General features: G+C 38.8%; 1 protein-coding gene across 2 annotated transcripts in view; it reads right to left on the reverse strand.

The window, feature by feature from the left end:
* The window catches only part of ALG9 (ALG9 alpha-1,2-mannosyltransferase), a 95,722-nt gene that overhangs the window by 63,794 nt on the left and 13,467 nt on the right, over window positions 1–18,461 (reverse strand). For both annotated transcript variants that reach the window (XM_060160372.1, XM_060160373.1), the window contains exons 6-10: window positions 16,778–16,913; window positions 12,683–12,770; window positions 12,394–12,499; window positions 4,918–5,040; window positions 2,052–2,206 (exon numbers count right to left, since the gene is read on the reverse strand). In XM_060160372.1, coding sequence (XP_060016355.1) covers window positions 2,052–2,206; window positions 4,918–5,040; window positions 12,394–12,499; window positions 12,683–12,770; window positions 16,778–16,913 — 608 coding nt within the window. The remainder of the gene's footprint in view (window positions 1–2,051; window positions 2,207–4,917; window positions 5,041–12,393; window positions 12,500–12,682; window positions 12,771–16,777; window positions 16,914–18,461) is intronic.

An 18,461-nucleotide genomic window follows, 5' to 3' on the forward strand; every position in this document is an offset into this window, starting at 1 on the left:
ATATGAAGTATCTCAATCTATTCTGATATAACTAGTTATTAACCTTCACTTTCCTTACTAACAAGTTTTCATCTAAGTTTTTAGCAACAACAAAATGTCTCATGACCAAACAAAAAGAAAAAAGAATTCCTCACATAGAATACTAGGAAAATTCTGTTAATTATCTGCTAAACTACTTCACAAACTAGATGAATATCATTAACAATATACACACCTGCATGAGTTCTGCAGCCTTTGAACACCTTCCCGTGAGATTTCTGTCCTCCCTTCTTTCCCTCCTAGACTAGAAACTACTTTTGGAAAGCAATTTTGCAATACATAACAAGTGCCATAAATATGTTTGGATCCCTTTCATGTTTTCTGGAATCTCTCCTAAGCAAACAATCCAAATACCTAAACAAAGGTATTTACCCTAGCATTATTTATAATACTGAAATAAGTGAGCAATCTAAACTTTAACATAAATTATATCTAATCATTATATATAACCAATTCAGTATATTATATATTACATAATAATGTTGTATATTATATCCACCTTAGAATATTATATTGCTATTAAAATGATAGGTACAGATACAGCAATATAGAGAATGTTATAATTATATTAAGAGGGATGTAAAGTTACATGAACCTTAGATTACAATCAAAATAGATTGTTATATGATCGGCAAAAATGCTAGAAGGAGATTTTGTTAGGGTAGTAGGACTGATTTAGAAAGTGGTAAAAGAAAAATTACCTGCGATAAAGTTCAGTTACTTTTATAATTAAAATTATGTTTTAAAACTATCAGCCTAACATGGATGAGCTTTAAAAATATTATGCTAGGACTTCCCGGTGGCACAGTGGTTAAGAATCCGCCGGCCAATGCAGGGGACACGGATTCGAGCCCTGGTCCAGGAAGATCCCACATGCCGCAGAGCAACTAAGCCGGTGCACCACAACTACTGAGCGTGCACTCTAGAGCTCGCCTGCCACAACTACTGAAGCCCGCGCACCTAGAGCTGGTCCTCTGCAACAAGAGAAGCCACCGCAATGAGAAGCCCAGGCACCGCAACGGAGAGTAGCCCCCTGCTCGCCACACCTAGAGAAAGCCCACGCACAGCAACGAAGACCCAACACAGCCAAAAATAAATAAATAAAATAAATTTATTTTAAAAAATAAAAACATTATGCTAAATGAAAGAAGTCACAAAAGACCACATATTTTATGATTTCATTTATATGAAATGTCCAGAATAGGCAAATCTATAGAGATACAAAGTAGATTTGATTAGCTGTTGCTTATGGCTGAGGAGATATGGGAGGGGGGTTACGACAGCTAAAGGGTACAGGGTTTTTGAGGTGATAAAAATGTTCTAAAATTGACTGCAGTGAGGCTTACATAGATCTGTGAATAGCCTAAAAAAGACTGTATCATACACTTTAAATGGGTAAATTCTATGGTTTGTGAATTACATCTTAAGATAAATCTGTTAAGAAAAAAACTATCACCCTAATTATTCTTCTTCTGCTAACTGCAAATGGTAGCAGAGGTTAAAAAAAAAAAAACAGAGTCTGGCGCTTCTGAAGCCATAATTACAGAGATATTCAAGATTAGTTCTGACAGGGAATTGACCTGGACAGGTTTTTAAGCCAGGATTACAAAGTGTCCCACATTGCTAACTGCCTGATGTAATCCCAAACACTTGAGCCAGTTTCATTCAGGTCTTGTAGTGGAAGAGTACACATTCCATTAGCTCTGCTGTGGTTCCACCGTTCTGTGCTAGGCCCATTCAGTGACTTAAAAAAATTCCTTTCATAGCAATTGGATTCTTATTGGCAACAGAGACAAATTAACACACAAATTAACACTGCAAATATGTAATCAGCAAATAAGAGTCAAAGCAACATTTAAGCAATCAATACATAAAGCTTTATAATATCTGTATCAGGTGTAATGTACAGATAAAATATCTTAGGTGGAAGCATTCTGTAATTTGCCTATAAGCTTTATGAACGATTTAAAGTGAAACAGAATGAAGCAGATATACATTTCCCTGAAACTCACCTGAAGTGCAGAAAGGGCCACAGCACCACAGAGACATACAAGTGGATATACAGGGAAAAGAAATCTCTCCTCTTTGTGAGGCTGGATGAAGAAAATTATAAACCAAATATACATTGGAGCCAAGGTAAGCCAATATGGGTGGCCTAAATTCTGAACTGTAAGACAGAAAAATATCCACCTTTCACCATGTTAGAACAAAACAGCATGTTTAGTTTCAATGTTCTCTTGACCTCAAACTAGGATGTATACCCTAGGGCACCCAATAAAATGTTTCAATTCTTGTATTCACACTTTCTCTAATATAATAAAGGAGTCAAGTAGAAAGAGGTATATACTCCTTAGGCCTCCCAAGAGGTCCAACATTTAAAGGGAGGCACAATACTGGATTTAGCTAGAACAGGTGAATGCGTAATAGAGCTTAATAGTTTCTACACTGGATGAAGAAAAAAACAGATTTCTCTTCCTAGTGAGTCCTGCCACTAAGACTAAAAGTTCCTGAGATCAACCAAAAGCATAACATAAATTCATTTCTTGGATTTTAATTCCTATGCTCTGTTTACTGCATTAATCTTACTTATACACCAAATGGCTATAGATCAAAGAAAAGGAAAAAAGTAGGATTCTCAAACCCATCACTGGTTTTCCTCAAGCTACAAATGACAGAGTTTGTTTCAAAGCAAATATAAAAACACTCTTAAAGGAAGTTTACTGATCAAGTTTTTCTCTCCTGTTCTGCAGTACCCATCCACTCTGTATCACAAAATTAAAGCCAAGGTGTACTTAAAAGCATGTGAAAGAATTAAAGGAATTTAATGAAAACTAAGACCTAAGCACCTACTGGAAGGTTCCTGTGGTTAGGTACATGAACACTGAGTGATAAACCTGCAACCTACAGTGAAGGCATCCCCTGCTGTGCTTATACTAGTGACAACAAGCAGTGCGCAGGAATCACTAGCCTAGGGTAGATAGATAGCGCCCCCTGGTGTCCATTATGTCTACACTGAGCAAATTTAGATAAAAAGATCAGGGTTGTCATCAAAGTCCAACTTAGCAATGTTTAACTGTGCTCTGTAGTTATCCGTGCTTTTGCAGAAACTCTTTAGGAATAAAAATTCTTGAACTGCAATAACGACCTTATCTTTTAAACTTTTCACTCTAAGATTTTATCATGAGATTTTAGGTTATAATTTAGGACTTAATACCTTTCCAGGAGGTATTTTAGGTTGGAATTTTCTTCATCATAAGAAAAAAATCTGTCTTCTATAAGTAAACAATCTCTTCCTCTTCTGTATCTTAAAAGCTAACGAATACATTTTAAAAATATGGCCTAAAATTTTGAAATGTCCTCTATAAAATGTACAAAATTATAACCAGTTGTACTACATGATGAGATAATGGGTAATTTCTTTCCTGCCTCTTTATATTTTTCTACGTTTTTTTTAATTATTTTTATTTCTTAATGTTTCCTCTTTTGAAAAAGATTGTTTCCATTATAAAATACAAAAAAATATAAAGAAAAAAACAGAAGAAAAGTACTAAAAAAGTATTTTAAAAAGTATAAAGGAAAGCCCCTAGGTAACCTAAGGATGGGGACTAGTTACTAGGTGGACATGTGGATACATTACACACTTTTAAACCAAAATTGGATTCGTACTTTAGAGAACAGCTTAATATACTATTTTTATTTTATTTTTACTGTTTTTATACTTACATCACAAGCATTTCCAAATTTTCCACAAGCATAAATATTTTTATAGTCAGGGAAAAAGTTACTTTTCAAAAAAAAAAGAAAAAATGATCCTTAAGAAATACAAGGAATGGAGGAATACATTAATACCTCGAGGGGACAAACAGCTGAATCCAAATGTGGGACACTATGCAAGATGAATGACCTGGTTTCTTTAGAAATCTCCAGGAGGAAAAAGGTGAGAGGGGGAACCTCTAAAAAAGCTTATGAAACATAACACCACGTTCACTATATGACTCTTGTTTAGATCCTGCTTTAAACAAACAAACTATAAAGAACTATAAAAACTATAAAAAGCTATTTTTCAGACAATGTAGGAATCTAAATATTACCTGGGTATTAGGTGATATTAAGAAATTACTGTTAGTTTTGTTAGGATAATGGCATCACGGTTATGTTACAACGAAAGTCCTAAAACAAAACAAAAGTGACTCTGAAGGCTGCTTTCATATTCTATGAACACAGTGAAGTCTTTATAAACCATTAATAGTAGAAAAGCAGAATGGGGAATGGTACTGAGGGATCATATGGCATCCAAATCAGACTAAAAAGTCTGAAGTTAAATCTCCTTCCAAAGCTCAGATGCATTTCTGCTCAGATCTGTCTTCCATAAAAGAAACTATGGGCACTACATATCCAGAGCCATGACAACCTGAGAAAACACTGGCTGTGCAATACAGAATCAGAACAAGCATCAAATGTGGGGGAACCTCTATATGGTTTAGTTCTCAAATTTTTGGTTGAATTTCCCAGAGAATGTTTGCCTCTAGCATTGATTATCTTAAGCAATCTTGCATGCCAACACACAGTTCTTTAAAAAACAGAAGACTCATATAGATAGGCTTATCTCCCAAGATTTTATAAATGTTTCTGCCTCCCCAGGTGGTTCTGTAAATCATACAGACTCCTCACTTGCAATTATTAACCAAACTTTCACACAGGTTAACAACATAAGTTAAATAATCTACGAACACAAATGGAAAATGCAATAAACCAACCATTTCCATAGGAAGAAAATGGAGAATAAAGTAAGTAGATTCTTTTTCACTTCTTGGTACCCATTGTTACTTCTCTTCCCTCCCACGCCCCACCAAGTCCATCATCCGTTATGCCACTCACCATGAAATCTCTGCAGTAGGTATTCCATAAGAGAAGTCAGTGGTAAGACCAGGAGAGCCAAAGCAAAGACTACATTGAAATTCAGAAATCCATTAATTAAATAGAAATACCAGGGCTCTGTACCTGAGGGAGATAATGAGATAAGAAATCATTAGTGGATGCCTCCAATACCTATTACAACGCTTGACTCATACTGTTTTTTGTTCAAGTAATGTTGATGATCCAGTGCCTCATGTGTATGAGAGTCCACAAGCCGCCCCCCTCTTAGAAATCAGGTTTCAAATATTTAGCTGTATTTTCTATCATGACCACTATACCTAGCCCAAACGGAACTAATACTTTTCAGAACCACCAAATAACATAAATAGCTTAGTGGTGACACTATGATTTATAATAAGAAGTATTTATTTGGTCTTCACCCCCATTCCTAGTAAAAAGCTCCTAAAATTACCCTTGTAATTTGCGAAGTGGTGAGAGTAATAAAGGTGTCTTTTGTTCTGTTAATGAGGGAGCTTCAGGAAAGCCCCAGGTAACCTAAGGATGAGGACTAGTTGCTAGGGGAACCAATCGAATGACTGGAGGGTTGGAACTTTCAGTCCTGTCCTCCCCTTCTCTGGGGAGGGGAGAGGGGCTGGCAACAGGGTTTCATCAACAATGGCCAATGATTCAAGCAATGGTACTTATGTAATGAGGCCTCCATAAAAACCCAAAAGGACAGTCAGTGTTCAGAGAGCTTCTGGGTTGGTGAACAGGCAGAGGAGCTCACGGGGCTGTGGCACACCCAGAGAGCACGGCAGTGCCACGTTATCTTCCCAAACACCCTGCCCTACACATCTCTTCCACCTGGCTTGTATCCTTTATAATAAACTGGTAAACACAAGTAAATGTTTCTCTGAGTTCTGGGAGCCACTCTGGCAAATTGATTGAACCTGAGGTGGGGGTTGCAAGGACAACTAATCTACAGCTGGTCAGTCAGAAGCCCAGGTGACAACCTGGACTTTGAATTGGCACGTGAAGTAGGGGCACAGGGGTTGGGGGAGGGTGGGCGTGGTGGGTTGCAGTCTTGCAGGGCTGAGTTATTAGGGCCTTTCCCATTTCCTTCCTACCTGTTTCTCCTAGTTACATTCTAGCATCCTTCCCCTTGATACACTCAACCACTATTTGATAGTGTGTATACAGGTCCCCTGTGTTCCGTAAAAGCAACAACTTGTTTTCCTTAGGAAAACCATGTTCAGAGACCCAAACCCTGCTCGGAAGTTTTGGGGATTCAGAATGAAACAAAATGACTGAAAACACAAGCCTTACTCGCACAAGTTTTGATTTTTTAACTCAAAATCCTTAAACCCAAATGATGAGAAAAAGCCCCCCTCTGCACATTTAGCAGGTTTTTCATCTGCTCTTCCCCTCCATGTGATTACTTCAATCAGGCAGTGAATGACACATGCGGGTTTTAATCACTGTGTGTTGTGACACCCGCGTTGCACCACAGCAATTTACTGCAATCAGCATTGCTTAAAAGGGTAATCAGAAGGCAGAGAAATAGGCAGAAAAGCCTGACATTTTTGCAGCTTGCACAGCAAAATAAGATTAGAAACCAAACCCTTAATGCTAGAAACATCTAAGGGAGGAGGAAGAAGAAGAGGGGGACCCTAAGGAAGGACTCAAATTCAATCGTGGGTCACCTTTTGGGAAAGCTCTCTCCTTCCTGTCTAAATACAATGATAGGGACTGTTCAGGAACAGAGATTTTGTCCCAGGCCAAGCTCATTAGAGACATTTATATCTTGTGTTCTCTACAAATAACCTTTTGGGTTATAGAAAACTAATGGATGGTTTTATTTTCAAAACAGAAATACACGTCTTCTCTGGATTTTAATTACTATTTAACAACACATTTCCTAAACTGAGTTCTTTAGACATCCAGTTTCCAGAGAAGTAAGTTTTTGCACAATCCTCTCCTGACTGCCAGTGTGGTGGCAATGCTATCAACCTTGACCCACCTTTTTCTTTACAAAATTCTGGAAATCTGACCCTGAGAAGAAAAATCAGAGTGACTAGAGGAAAGGAGATCACCTTCCACATCATCTACTACAGATGCTAAACATCAAAAGAAAAAAGCCTCTTTCTCTTTGATCTTTGCAAATATACGTTTTTTTCAGGAAAGCTCTTTAGTCTTTTTGTCTTGACCACAACTTACTATGCCCTCCTGTTAGGGGTATCTTTTTACCAAGGTACACTGTACTCTGAGATGTGGAACCAAAAGCATTAAGTTGGTAAACTCAATTATTTTTATGTGTTAGGAGCTCATAGATCAAGTTCACAGCTAGGCTGTGAACATTTCGTAAGACTGTTACTTCCCTGAAGGATGGGGTAAAAATCGGGGGATAAGTCAAGATTTGGGAAGGTTCAAGTTGACAACAGTCTTAAAAACAAGAGCAAAAGGGGACAAAAATAGTGAATTCTGTTAGCCAGTGTCCTCCCCTACTTGATGAGGCATCTGCCTTCAAAGAGTAAAAACTTTTATCTCTTTCCAGGGAGATATTCAGCGCTGCTCTCAGAAAATATCAAAGCTGAACTATGTAGAAAAAAATGTGTCAGAATGACAAGCTAAGCATTTAACTGGTGCAAAATGAAAGGTGAAAGGAAGCTGGAAGCAGGGTCTTTGCAGGGAGTGACTCACCTATCTCCCTCTTTATGGAAAGTGCCTCAATTCCTTTCATTCAAACGAGCTAAAGGGAGCTTTGCAAGAGGCTAAAAGAAGAGGGGATAATGTTTATTGTTCCACAGATTGAATGGAATCTGGAATCTTTTATAGGCCTACAATTTTATAGAACTCTAGGAACTAAATTATAGTAAATCATCCTTATAAATGTCAAATTTGCACCACCAAGAAGAAAAAGCCACCAAGGTTCAACAGAAATGATTAACAAAAGAGGGAAGGCTCTGGAACAGCTGTGGCTGGCAGGTGACCCTGAGCACTCCCCAAAAGACTCCTCTGGGGCTTCATCCTCTGCCGCTGCAGGAATGGAAAACTGTGGGCCTTTTGATAGAGGACACCAGCCCCTACCTTCTGAAATCTCCTGTCCTGTGATCTGACAGATTTGATAAAACACACAAACACGCAGGGATCACATCCTAGGCCACCAAGTGGCATCCTTGAGCAGACCCACTGTTATTTTTGAGGGGAGAGCATTTCTTACACCTGTCCTCCCACACCTTCTCCGGGCCTGTGTCCTGCTCATCAGACAGCAGCACTGCTCTTCACTCACACACAAAAATACTTAACCTCAACATCTGAGGACTTGAAATGTTACAAGGGAAAGAGGCAAAATCAGTGCCAAGCCCAGTCACTTTCCTTTTTGCAACACTAAATTTCACCTCTTGATCTCTGACCCTATAGAGATGTTTCCCCTACAACTTTGCAACTTTATGTCTACACTACTCTAAATTTCCCAAATGCCAAGTATTCTTTACCTCATCCAAGTAATAGTTGTGAAAACTATTTCTTTCCCCTGGCTTCAAAAGTCAAGAGTCAGCCCAGGTCTGGAATGTGTCATTAATATGTTATCTGGCCAAGAAAGTATAGAAAGGTCCCTTTGAAAACCAGAAACAACGGAGAGAATAAATATTTACAGATCGTCCTCGACTTATGATGGAGTTAAGTCCTGAGAAACCCATCATAAACTGAAAATATCGTAAGTCAAAAATGCATTTAATACACCTAACCTACCGAACATCACAGCTTAGCCTAGCCTACCTCAAACATGCTCAGAACACTTACATTAGCCTACAGTTGGGCAAAATCACCTAACACCAAGCCTATTTAATAACACAATGTTGACTGTCTTATGTAATTTATGGACTACTGTACTGAAAGTGAAAACAGAATGGTTGCTGGTAAAGAATGGCTGTAAGAGTTTCCATTGTTCACCCTCATGATGGAGTGGCTGACTGGGAGGTATGGCTTGCTGCCACTGTCTAGCATCACGAGAGATATCATACCGCCTATTGGAAAAAGATCCAAGTTCAAAATTCGAAGTATGGTTTCTACTGAACGTGTATTGCTTTCGCACCATCATAAAGTCAAAAAAAATTCTAAGTTGAACCATCATAAGTTGGGGACCATTATTACAATCACAATGGAGAGACTGAAATTATCTTGCTCATGCCTGTGTAGTTCCTACCTAAAATTCAGCTAATGCTGTAAAACTACTTTAAGTTTTTAAAAAAGAACTCAATATTCAATCTTTTTGTCTCAGCAGTCCCTACACTTGAAATTCTATTTTTCTACAATGTACCCGCATGGTGCCTACCTGGCAAACTCCTTCTCTTCCTTCCAGGCTCAGCTCAAAGATCACTACCTCTAAGAAGTCTTTCCTGATACTATCAGATGAACTTGCTCCTTTGATTCCCTATCTTTCCACTGTAGCACATAACAGATTGGACTGTAATTATCTATTCATGTGTCTGCAGCCTTATTAGACAGTAAATTCTATGAGGACACATGATAAATGCTCAAAAGCAATTGATTCAATGTTTCTTTAGCTGAAGTCATTTATCCATTCATTCAAGAAGTATTTATAGGCTTATTATGTTCTTATATGTAAGAGACAACACTAGATGTATGCAAAAACTATCAGCACAACGCATTTTAAATTTTCAGATAAAAAACTATGTGCCTGGGCTTCCCTGGTGGCGCAGTGGTTGAGAATCTGCCTGCTAATGCAGGGGACACGGGTTCGAGCCCTGGTCTGGGAGGATCCCACATGCCGTGGAGCAACTAGGCCCGTGAGCCACAACTACTGAGCCTGCGCGTCTGGAGCCTGTGCTCCGCAACGAGAGAGGCCACAACAGTGAGAGGCCCGCGCACCGCGATGAAGAGTGGCCCCCACTTGCCACAACCAGAGAAAGCCCTCACACAGAAACGAAGACCCAACACAGCAAAAATAAATTAATTAATTAATAAACTCCTACCCCCAACATCTTCTTTAAAAAAAAAAAAAAAAACTATGTGCCTACCATAGCTAACAAAGCACTTTAAGCAGGGGACTCTTAGAAAATAGTCAAAATAATGCCAAAAAGTGCCAAACAAGTGAAAGAGTTTCCATGACAAAAAACAGGCTGTCTGACAACTGTACAGCATATAAGTCTTTGATATTTACTGAATGGACTCAACAATTACAATAAAATTAGCTGACAATGGTAAAGTACTACTTTCACCTCTATTGTTCTTAATTTGTATCTAGTTCTAGGACATAATAGCGATCAGAGCACTTATGTAATCTGATAGGTACTCCAGAATTTGTTCATTCATTCATTCATAAGAAATCTTTACTGAAGACCTAGAATACACAAAACTACCTACTCCTAAAATGGAAGAAACATTCTCTGTAAGTCTGCTAAAGCAAAATGGAGTTAACATGGAAATCAGACACCCCTGAAAATTTGTCAAAGATGAGGGAAAAGCACAAAAATTCTACCATCAAGGAACAACCCCCTAAAGTCTGGCTGACTACAGCCCCGCAATCAGTCCTGTTGATACCCAGTACAACAATTCCCTCTGTCCCAACAAAGCTTTTTCTATCACTAGGAAAGTGATCAGCTCCTGCACATCCAAAATAGCAAAATCTGAACTGAAGCTAACCTAGGTTCACTAAAGCTGGCAGAACAGAGACCCAAGGACTCTTCCCCATAAAACACTGGCTGAAATGAACAGCAGATGCCAACATGCAGAGAAAGACTGGCCACTGCTCCGCTGGATCCTAAAACCTACCCACTGTTAAGCTAGAAACATAAACTTAGGTCAGAATTTACTCTTTCTTTCCTATTCTCCCTACCAACCTGCTTATCTCTAGATGTAAAATCCTCATCAATCTAGAGGACTATAAAAATTATGAAACTTTCATATACTCTCACACAAAGTTTTATTTATAAATAAGCAGTCAGAATATCAATATGTAATAACCCATTTAAAAGGTGGAGAAGCCAACTTTTCAAAATTTAACTCAAATTAACACAATTTATTCACCTATATATAATGTATATTATGTTTCCAATAGGTTCCATGTAAATCAATTTCTAATATGCAATCTGGATGTAGGAGGACAGTCCCCCTTCTATTGTCCTGTAGAATCAACTGAAGTTTTACAAGTAAACTAAAACAATGGGCAATTAAAAACACGCAACTTTCCCTAGATAAAGGGAGACATCTAGAGGCAAAAGCTTAAAATTGGGGCTTTTTCTCATAGTCTCAGCGATCTTGGAGCCACATAAAAGAGCCTTTTAAAATTCCTTCACTTAGCAATTATTCTCTAACTATGCAGTTTGTGGATTCAATTCACTGAACAAAACACTGTTTATTTTTAACCTATTACCCGCCATCTAAAATGACAACATTCCCCAAATCCCAGGAGGCCCAATTAAATCTCATTTATATGCTTACTTAAATTCTCCTCAGTCGATCTGTTGGTTCTATTGGCAAAGTGGCACAGAAAAATGATGGGCGTGGGTGAAATTAAGAGACACAGAAATAATATTAACCTGCTTCATAGCAGAGCCCAAGACAGTCACATATACAGAATGCTCTAAGACCTTCAAAAGATTAAGGCAGAAGAAACTATACTTATTTAATGAGAAAGTGTTTCATAAAATGTTTACTGACTTGGCTGATCCCATTAGAAAGATCTCTAGCTTATCCCTCTGTAGTGGTCACTAACTCAAATGCCCTCAGGGGACAAAAAAACCAAAAAAACAAACAAAAAAAAACCCAAAACAAGCTCAATGGTTGGCTGGGAAAAAAAAAAAAGGGGGAGGGATGGAGATGGATGGAAATTGGAGAACCAACCCCAGACTAAAGGCATTCCCTTTTTTCCCCTCTTAATCCTAAACTGGCCAAACTATCCACCCTCCCATGCTGACCTCACCCCCATTTGCTACACTTTGTCTACAGATTTTCTAAACTCTCTCCCCTAATGCATAATACTAAAGTAAAACAAATTAAAAAAAGAAAAAGTAACTCCAAATGTTATACCAAATGTATAGAAAATCTCTGGAGGAATATTTTCCAAGGTGTTAACAATAGCTATCTGGAGATGATAGGATTATGAATGTTTTAATTTTCTTATTTTTGTTATCATATTGATTTTCTAATGAGAAGAGAAAAAAGTAACTTAATTTTAAACGAGTAGCATCAAAACCCAAGGCATACCCAACAGAGTCCTCACTACTCTGAAACTGAGAATAAGAGGCAGCAGGACTAACAGAAAGCCAGATCTGAACATCACATTAATCAAGGAAAAATATTTAGTGGCTATATATCATCACTGTGCTATGTTCAAATGTCATTTATTTTTAAATAAGAAAATATTACCAGCAAAGAAAGGCTATATTTGATAAAATGTGGCAGCTGAATTAAAATTTCAAAGCTGAGGCAAATTAAGCTATCCCCTAACTCTTCCCTAATTTCATAAGGCCTTACCATAAAGATCAGGTCCATGAGGAGTAAAGACATTATACAAAACAATGTTCAGTGGTGCAATCACCAACTTCCCGTAATAGTAGCTGTCAATGACCACCACAGGCACCTAAAAGAGAGCAGAAAATACATAGCAATTGCAGAGTTTTGCTCTGGAAACATTCTCACAATGCTAATAGGATAAACTTTAGAATGAAAAACAGAATCAATTCCTAATGTTCTCTTTTCCATCCACATCAGAAGTTGCTTTCATTACAACTTTAGAACAAAACAAGATAAAAAGAAAACTCACCAGAAAGATCATTAGGGCAACCAGTGACCAATGAAAGAAACTCTTCCATCTGTGCTTCATGACCAGCAAATCAAAGGCAATAGGTAAACTATTTAACAGAGAGATAGAAAGTGGGGAGTTAAATACTTAGAATAGAAACTGAAACAGGTCAGATTTACACACACCTCATGCTGAACTGAGAATAAAATGTCTCTAGCAATTACAGTGAGGGAAGAAAGCTGGTACATGAAAGGATGTCTTCTCAAAAATAAAAATGTGATCTCTTCACAGGACTCATCAGAGTGAGATGCATCCCACAATGCACAAGAAATATAAATATTCGTATTCGGAATGAGCTCCATTTTACACGTATTTATGTGTAATGGACATTTAAAATATATTAATTGTAAGTAAATGTACCCTATTGCCCTACTCCCACCCTGCCAAATAAATAAATACTGATTTCTCCCTTCCACGATGTATTAAGATTTTAGTAATAAAATAATATTACAAACTTTCACTTCAATTCTGATATATCCCTTTCCAATATGTAATATTGCTCCAAAATGTAATATGTAATATTTGTTCTTCTTCCTTTCACTTAAATTCCTCAAGCAAGTATCAATAGCATATGTGTGTTGTCTTCACTATTTCTTCCTTAAGGCCTAACATCAAGCTATTAAGACTGATCTAAGGTACCAGGAATCTCCTGTCCGCCAAACCCAGTATGTTTCCACAAGCTTCATCTCCCTTTGTCTTTCTGTTGCACTTGACACAAAGCATCTGCTCCTTCCTCTTTAGACTCCCTGGCTCAGATGTCTTTTCTGGGGGCTTCCCTAGTGCTCCTTTCTAGGCTTCTTTTTCCCTGCCTCATGGTGTGCCCTACCATGGTCCTAGCTCCCAAAAGCAAAGTTGTACTTTTCTCTATATATACTCATTTTCTCGGGTGCTTCAACTCCTCTTGCATGAACAATCACCTTCATATCCATGACTTCCTAATCTAGGACACTAGTCAGAGCCCTTACCTGTGCTCCAGTCACAAAGAATTCCATCCCACACCAATCTATTTACTTACACAGAATCTACCCAATGTCAATTACAGGCTCTGCTCCTGCCTCTTCCATAAAGTCTTTACGTTTATACGGCACTATCATCTCTATCATCTCTTTGGCAATGTCATGTGAACATCTCTTCTAAGATTTGAAATTCCACATTCTATTACCTAAATATTGCATTAACATTCTGTGTTTTTATTTTTTTCTCCCCAACTAGTTACATTTCCATAGCACCTGCATTTCTCCTTTGATAAGTCAATAAATGATAGTACATTGCTAACTGACTGATTAACTGTGATCCTGAAATCATTTATCTAAAGGCAGACTAATCAAAATGCGCCAACTCAGAGGTATTTGGGGAACTCATGAAGTTCAATGTAAACCCAGTAGAGAGTAAAAGGAATGCAGAAACTGACAAAAGGAGGATGGAAAAGTAAAAAGGAGGGAAGAACAAGGCTTTGTGAGTCACATTAAAGTTTGGACCCCATAGAGCAGGGGTTGGCAAACTTTTTATTTAAAGGATCCAATAGCAAACACTTTAGGCTTTGCAGGCCCCATATGGTCTCTGTTGCATATTCATGTGTGTGTGTGTGTTGTTTTTTAACAGCCCTTGAAAAATGTAAAAATTTCTTAGTTCTTAGGCTATACAAAACAGGCCAGCTGGATGTGTGACCCACAGGCTACAGAATGCCAACCTCTGTGACACAGAGCAATGGGGAAGCTATTACAAAGACAAAACAGAGTGATAAAATCATATTTGCATTTTAGGAAGATAACTCTAGTTTGAGCGTGGAGAGCAGATTTATAAGGATCAAGACTAGAGATGGGAAGATCATTTATGAGCCTACGTAAAAGAACAGAGAGAGGTGAAGAAAAGTAGATTCAAAAGATATTCAGGGGCTTCCCTGGTGGCGCAGTGGTTGAGGGTCCACATGCCGATGCAGGGGACATGGGTTCGTGCCCCGGTCCGGGAGGACCCCGCATGCCGTGGAGCGGCTGGGCCCGTGAGCCATGGCCGCTGGGCCTGCGCGTCCGGAGCCTGTGCTCCACAACGGGAGAGGCTGCAGCAGTGAGAGGCCCGCGTACCGCCAAAAAAAAAAAAAAAAAAAAAAAAAGATATTCAAGAAGTACAAGAAATTAATAAGACATGAGAAAGAGAAAACAGTCACAGATAATTTTCAGGTCCTGGCTCAGCACAGACGGTGGTACCATTTCTGGGCTAGAAACAAAGGTAAAGGACAGATTTGGAGGGAAGATAATGAGTTCAGTCTGTAAATGTTTAGCTATATAAATGGAGATATCCAATAGGCAGCTAGGTATACATGAGTGAAGCTTAAGAGATGACTGGACTATATAAAGATATGGGACTCATCAAGATGATGGAGAGAGCAGAAAGTACAGAAGAGGCTCTTACACAAAATCTTGAGAAATATAATTAATTTGAGAATGATGTGCAGAATAGAAGATTGGAGGTGGGGAAACCAGCCTTTAAAATCCACTTAAGAAAATTTTAAATGCCTATTCTGATTTAGTAACTCCCTTATAAAAATGTATCCCATAGATAAATTTCCACAAGTGTATAGACATATGTACAAAAATGTTCACTGAAGCATTGGGTATAACAGCAAAAAAACTGAAAACCAAATGCCTACCAATAAAACAATGGTTAAATAAATTATGGACAGCCATATAATAATGGAATGTTATGCAACCGATACAAAGGACGATATAAATCTATGTACAGAAGATATACATATGTATAGGATAATTCTGTTTGTTTTAAGAATTTAAGTATGTATGTATAAACGTGTATGTGTGCATTTATTCATGTAAGGATAATTTCTGGAAAGATATGTACAAAACTATCAGCAGTGACTAACTGTGAAGACTGGGTTAGGGGAGAAAAGAACTAAGAATTCTTTTTACCTCATACAATCTGGTACTTTTTTAAAATAATAAAGATATACTACTATGATAATAACCTTAACACAAACTAACATATTTTTCTAAATAACTAGTGGTACAGGCAAGAAATTAAGGCAGCACAAACTAGAGAAGTTGTGAAAACAAAAAGTACAAAAGGAATGAGAGGTACTATGGAACTTGGGGAAAAAAAGATGCTGCAGGCAGGAAAGAAGAAGGACTGAAAGGAAACTCAGATAACAAGCCTGGGTGACCGGGAAAATGCACAGCACAGGGTGGTACAGCGTGGAAAAAACATCAGCTGTTACAGTCAGAAGGCCTGGATCCAAAGCAAACATAACCTTAAAGGCAAATTACTCAAAACCTTTCGAAGTCCACTTTCTCATTTATATAAAGCACTAATAATTGGAGACTTCCCTGATGGCACAGTGGTTAAGAATCTGCCTGCCATTGCAGGGGACACGGGTTCGTTCCCTGGTCCAGGAAGATCTCATATGCCACGGAGCAACTAAGCCTGTGCACCACAACTACTGAGCCTGCACTCTAGAGCCCACGAGCCACAACTACCGAACCCATGCACCACAACTACTGAAGCCCATGTGCCCTAGAGCCCACACACCACAACTACTGAGCCCATGCACCACAACTACTGAAGCTCGCATGCCCTAGAGCCCACGCACCACAACTACTGAGCCCGCGTGCTACAACTACTGCAGCCCACGCACCTAGAGCCCATGCTCTGCAACACGAAAGCCACTGCAATGAGAAGCCTGCGCACCACAACAAAGAGTAGCCCCTGCTTGCTGCAACTAGAGAAAGCCCACAGGCAGCAATGGAGACCCACCAAAAAAAAAAAAAAGCACTAATAATTGTATTTGTCTTGCAGAGTAGGTTTAGGAATAAAGTTCATAAAGGATTTAGCTGTGCACAGGATACAGCAGATGCTTAACAGTCACTTTCTTATTAGAATTAATCATAACAATAAGTACTAAGAGAAATATTCTTCCAATTCCCAGAATCTTTGAATAATTAATTTCTATAACTTTAGGTCCTACCCAAAGAATATGGAGGTAACCTAACATTAGGATTGACTATATACTCAGTGATACATGGAAGATGAATCAGGTTAGTTTCTTACCCAAGAGCTGCACTGAATGGCCAGCCTAAGATAGCCCCAGCTGCTACTCCAAGCACAGCAAAGGAAGTTTTGTCCATATACCAGCCAGTCATGGCTATCAATGTAGTGTACATACAGAAGCTGCTAGGAAGGAATGCTGCAAGACAAAAGAAATGAAAAAAAACAGGGGAAAGGGACAAGAGATTGAGATTTATGAGTTATCAGTTATTAAAAATATAGCTGCACTGCAATATGTCAATAACCAGGAACATACTTTGAGCAATGCTATATTAGAAATGAGGAGTAAAGTGATACTCGTTAAAAAACAAAGTTCAATGATTTTATTTTCTCTCTCCTGTTTTTTTATGTACCAACACATCACCCAATTATACAATGCCAACCATGCCATTTATCTCCTGGCCTGTACCCCAAGTCTAAAACTCACAGGATTCCAGGTTCCCCAGAGGTACCTCCAGGTTACATTTCCAGACAGGAAGTATGCTTCAAGAAATTTAGAGCCATTGCTAACAATCTGTTTCTGAAGAAGTTTATCCTCTGATAGTCTTCTGAGACTGTCCTATTAGCAACCTGTACCCCGTAGGAATTCTCAGAAGCCTTCTCAAGGAACAAATACGTTCGATGGCAGCACTGCTTTGCATCCTTCATACACTGACATAGATAGCTTGGCCTTTAGATGTCCCCCTAATTACTTCCATCAAGGTAACTTTCTTGTTGCATACAGCAGAGGACTGACCACCTTCAGGGTCTCTGCAACAGTAACATTTCATCAAAATGTTTCTAACAACTCTACAAAAAATGCAGATCTGCCTCTCCCTGCTGTTTAAGTGCTTCACCTAGCACTAGAAAAATCAATACCAACTCCAACAGGGACCACAATGAACAGGCAGTATGATTTGAGAAACTCAGCAAAGGGTTCAGAGGCTCATATCAAAGGATGCCTTTAACTTATCTGTGCCTTAACATCCTCAGCTGAAATTATAAAACTAAAAATACTCTCAGGTATCTCCCTCACATAAGAATCAATTTTAGGAGTAGCAAAGTAACTAAAAAAACATGTGAAGGGCTTCCCTGGTGGCGCAGTGGTTGAGAGTCCGCCTGCCGATGCAGGGGACAAGGGTTTGTGCCCCGGTCCGGGAAGATCCCACATGCCACAGAGTGGCTGGGCCCGTGAGCCATGGCCGCTGAGCCTGCGCATCCGGAGCCTGTGCTCCGCAACGGGAGAGGCCACAACAGTGAGAGGCCTGTGTACGGCAAAAAACAAAACAAAACAAAACAAAAACATGTGAAGTACAACCTTCCCAGATAAATGCTAAATAATATTGATGCCATCCAAAGCTGTTGATTCTAGCTCCAAGGGGAGCAGAGGAATATGAGGTCTCTGCCAGCTCAGAGGGCAAAGCATAGTCTCATTTAGGACAGTGGATCTCAAAGTTATTCAGGCGTGAGGCCCTGAGATCTCTGCAGAACATGGATTTTGATACAGTCAGTGAAAAGCAAATATATACTTTTGTGCTAGATACTATTTTTTGTGTATATTTAGTGTGTATACTAGATTCTGGTACACACAAGCAAAAATTAAAATTAAAATTGAGATGATTATATCTAGTAACTTAATTTTTCTGGAAAACTGCAAACAGGCTACCTTTTGGCAATAGGCCACTTTGGCTCAGCTCATAGGACACAA

This window comes from Lagenorhynchus albirostris, chromosome 9 (assembly GCF_949774975.1).
Source record: "Lagenorhynchus albirostris chromosome 9, mLagAlb1.1, whole genome shotgun sequence".
In the NCBI taxonomy this organism is placed as follows: Eukaryota; Metazoa; Chordata; class Mammalia; order Artiodactyla; family Delphinidae; genus Lagenorhynchus; species Lagenorhynchus albirostris.